This window comes from Moschus berezovskii, chromosome 20 (genome assembly GCF_049115385.1).
Source record: "Moschus berezovskii isolate FMDL1 chromosome 20, NW_MosBer_1.0, whole genome shotgun sequence".
Classification (NCBI taxonomy): Eukaryota; Metazoa; Chordata; class Mammalia; order Artiodactyla; family Moschidae; genus Moschus; species Moschus berezovskii.
In genome coordinates, this window is record NC_142479.1 from 26,286,182 (window position 1) to 26,290,125 (window position 3,944).

At 49.2% G+C, this 3,944-nt stretch overlaps 1 protein-coding gene across 2 annotated transcripts; it reads right to left on the bottom strand.

Moving 5' to 3' along the window:
- Positions 1–406: 406 nt before the first annotated feature.
- Positions 407–2,344, bottom strand: LOC129536673 (WAP four-disulfide core domain protein 18-like). 2 transcript variants are annotated; one of them, XM_055395720.2, is made up of 3 exons: positions 2,195–2,344; positions 1,490–1,638; positions 407–651 (listed from the first exon to the last, which is right to left on the bottom strand). In XM_055395720.2, exons 1-3 carry the CDS (start codon positions 2,277–2,279, stop codon positions 604–606), a joined length of 282 nt encoding a protein of 93 aa, XP_055251695.1. In that variant the 5' UTR covers positions 2,280–2,344; the 3' UTR covers positions 407–603. The 2 variants fall into 2 exon arrangements, with proteins under 2 accessions (XP_055251695.1, XP_088684567.1); XM_088828441.1 differs by having other exon boundaries at positions 1,490–1,665; positions 2,195–2,304.
- Positions 2,345–3,944: the final 1,600 nt, after the last annotated feature.

The following is a 3,944-nucleotide window of genomic DNA, read 5'->3' on the forward strand; positions in this document are numbered from 1 at the left end:
CTTCCAAGTCTTGCCCTAATAAAGTCTGCTCTAACAGGCCTGCTATGTGCTACATAGTCACAGTTATTTATTTTTTATGCTTGACCAAAATCATATTCACAGAACACTTGAAAAGATATTCTCAGACCTTCTACCCTGTCTAGGTACATAGAGATAAAAGTGAAAGTGTTTGCTGCTCAGTCATGTCTAACTCATTGCGACCCTGTGGACTGTAGCTCGCCAGGCTCCTTTGGAGGAATGAGACTAAGGGGTTTGGGGACTGAAATTAGGTTGGGGGGACTTGCCTCTGGTCTATTCGTATCCTGAGTGTCCTGTATTCATGGGCCCACTGCAGTATACACATGTCCTGTTAAGCCACGGAGGGGCTACCAGAATGCCTACATGGAAAGAAGGACACAGCCCAAACTATGCGACAGATTTAGTTTATTTTCCACACAGGCTCTTTAGAAGGCAGTCATCCCAACATTTTAGATCTTCATCTTCCAGGGCTACAATTCCAGGCATAGAAAAGAGTCGGAAATGGGTGTAAAAGTCTTGTAGTTATGACAAGCATCGAATTCATGGATTTGTGAGAAATCTTCTGGGGCTGGTCTCCAGGCATGCTCAATAAACCTTCTGTCCAACTTTCCCGTGGCCACCAGAGCCACCCTTCTAAAATACAAATTTGATCATGACATTAATTGTGCTTAGAAATATCCAGCAGTCTACCAAACTCTTCAGCAAGAAGCTCATTCCTCTCTGGGCTCTGGCATGGATTACCCTCCACCACCCTCCGAGATATTACAGTCCCTTCCTCCCACCATCACTTTCTCTTCTCCACTGGGGCATGTCGACACTCCTCCCACTCTCTCAGCTGCCCTGCCTTCCTCCTGCTGTCTTCATGCATCCTTTATGCTCTCCCTTGACGTTCTCTACTCTCTGACAACTTTCCCAATCTCTCTCCTCCCAGGCAAACTCAATAACTCCTCTCTTTGATCCCACAGATCTCAGGCGAACTCTCTTTGGGGCACTCCTTACACTAGGTTGCAATTATTTATCGAGAGCTGTCTCCTGAACGATGTTGTTCTTGTCTTTTTACTTCAATTCCAGCACAACGTGTGCCTGACACAGGAGATACTCCGTCCCTTGGGGTTCCTTTTCCCTTTCTTCCTCCTCCCAGGAGGACCCATTTTCCGGAAGCGTTAAGCCCCTTTGGTGAGGGAGGAGAAGGAAAGTGAGAAACTCCCGGTGAAGACTGACCTGTGCATCTAGGGTCACAGATAATTTTCTCAACTGAACCCATCAAGGCTGTCTTGGGGTAGGGCTCCTCTTCTAAGAGAAGACTTCAGATAATGCAACCAGTTGTCCTTTTGCCATGTTTCTAGCCCCTTTTTCCCGGAATCTTCCAGACTCTCACATGCAGTGGGCATGTGAGCAGCCCTCTGCACCAGCAAAGTGCCCTGGGGAGTCATGTGCATCCTTGGCCAGTGCATGGTTGATTTGTACTCACTCTGAAGACAGCCGTCTTGCAGACATGACCACACCCATTGCTGCAGCATTTCATTCCTTTGGGACAGGAATCGTCTCCTGAGCACATTTCAGCACAAGTTCCCAGAGTGCCTTTGGGCACCTCTGGGCAGAATCCAGATCTCTGTTGTCCTGAAACACAGGATGATTTCGTGCAGTCTGGAATGGTCACCAAGACAGGCTTGAGAACGGCTGCTGGAGCCCTTAAGCCCTCAGCGCTGGCAAGACTCCTTCCTCAGCCTTGACGTCTCCACTCTCACTCTTCAGCCCACGGTCTGGCCTTAGCAGAAAGTTCTCCCTGCTCCAAAGTCTGCACGGTCTCAGAGGACAAGAAACCTTCCCAGTCACAACCCTCTTTTTCCTGCCTTATAAGAAGATCTTAGAGAAGTCTCTGCTCACAGAGATCTCCAGCTCCCCACTCATGTGTGTGAGTCCCATATGTGTTTGTCCCATAGCTCTCTGTGGAGTCCCACATCTGGGCAAAGGTCCTAATAGAGAGAACCCTACACTTGACCCACGACTTCCAATCAGACCCAACCCAATCTGATAAGGACCATGGGAAACTCTCATTTAGATCAAGGGAAATGCATGAGGGGACGCAGTTGCTTCCAGGCCAAACCATTCCCACTTTTAGCAGTGGGCTCTGAGCCTTCTCTGCTGTCAGCTAGGGTCCCCTCAGCACCCTCACCTTTGACAGGAGACTTCTGAGCCCAGGTCACCTCCAGCCCCATGATGACGAAAGCCAGCAGAACAAAGATGGTGCCTGTCTTCATGTTGGCCTCTGGTGTGGTGAAGGGGCAGAGCCCAGCTATAATTTATACTCTCATTGCCACCAGAAAGGAGGGTGGGGTGGGAGGCAGTAGAGCAGGAAGAGGATTAAAATATAAGCTCTCAAGGGAGTGTCCTAGGATATTCTAATTTCCTTGTTCTATTTCACAACTGGTTTCTCAGACTAGGTAATTGGTTCTAGGAGAGGTGAATATTAAACTGGACAGCTCAGGAACATGTTTTAGCTCTTCATTCATTGCTCCATTACTTCTTGGTCCTGATTTCCCTGGTGCCTCTAGGAACCACAGCCAAATAAAAGAATTTCTCTCTGTAAATTATATTATCAGAATAAGAGCTTAAGCTAGGTGTTGTTTTTCAGGGCCCGTCTGGGGTCTCCTGCAGCTCCAGTTACACAAGGATGGTGAACGCATGCTTTGGAACTGCCCCCATGGCTGAGGGTGGGACCACAGTGATAGTGAAGTCATTCATCTAAGGGGATGGATGTTCAAGACCACGAGTTGGGCAGGGCCCTTGGGAGTTGTGAGGCGTGGTCAATCTTGGTGTCTGGTGGTCTCTGAGGCTACCCTGCTTCATACCAAGAAGTTTCTGGAGAGAAGGTTGTATGGGTGCCCTACATGAGCAGAACTACAGAAGAAAGACATGAAAGAGTCCTCAGGGGGTTGTGTAAGGAGCCTAGCCCACTTTCCCATCCCAATTACAAAATCCCTGAGAGAGGTATATACAGATAAACCCCCAATGACAGTGGGAGTGAAGAGAAAGTCTGCTTTGTCCTTGGTGACCAGACGTCAGACAAGCACCTTAAGACCTCCTGTGGGGAGGCCTGGGCAGAGAAAGACTAAGTCAGCCAAGAGCGGGGCTCAGCCTGTCCATCTCAGGCAGTGAGTTCACATTAGCATCTCAGAATCTCTGCCGGTTCAAAGGGCACAAGCCCCCAGGAATGACTCCTTAGTCTGAAAGAGGGACCAGGGTCCCCTGAGAGGGAGCTCAGTCGAGGGTGGAGATCAATGATCCCACACAGCACAGACCATAGCAAAGGGCAAGCCCAGATCCAAACCCAAGATGGCTGGCTGGACCCCAGGCTGCTACATATTGTGGCCTTGATCATGGGGCCAGGGCTGGACAGCTCCAAAGAGCTTGCAGGAGCATTCTCTGCTGCTGCTGCTGCTAAGTCACTTCAGTCGTGTCCGACTCTGTGTGACCCCATAGACGGAAGCCCCCCAGGCTCCCCTGTCCCTGGGATTCTCCAGGCAAGAACACTGGAGTGGGTTGCCATTTCCTTCTCCAATGTGTGAAAGTGGAAAGTGAAAAGTGAAAGTGAAGTCGCTCAGTCATGTCCGACCCTTAGCGACCCCACGGACTGCAGCCTACCAGGCTCCTCCATCCATGGGACTTTCTAGGCAAGAGTACTGGAGTGGCTTGCCATTGCCTTCTCCGGGAGCATTCTCTGGAGCAGCACTATTGGCAAGGAGAGGACTCCTGAATATCTCCCCCAAAATGACCGAGATACAATGACTATCCCTGAGTTAACATAATCTGTCAAAGTTCATTTTCACACAACAAACACATGATTGTGGTAAATAATTCCAACAATACAGATATATCCTAAGTAACCTTCTAGGAAGCAATCAGTATGACCAGTTTGCTTTGTA

Bases quoted from the DNA above. Each gene is read 5' to 3' on its own strand.
- LOC129536673 (XM_088828441.1), bottom strand. From the start codon at position 2,279: ATGAAGACAGGCACCATCTTTGTTCTGCTGGCTTTCGTCATCATGGGG. The intron at 1,666-2,194 runs GTGAGGGTGCTG...TGACCATTCCAG, and splicing joins TCAGAAGTCTCCTGTCAAAG to ACTGCACGAAATCATCCTGT. The intron at 652-1,489 runs GTGAGTACAAAT...TTTGTATTTTAG, and splicing joins GCAAGACGGCTGTCTTCAGA to AAGGGTGGCTCTGGTGGCCA.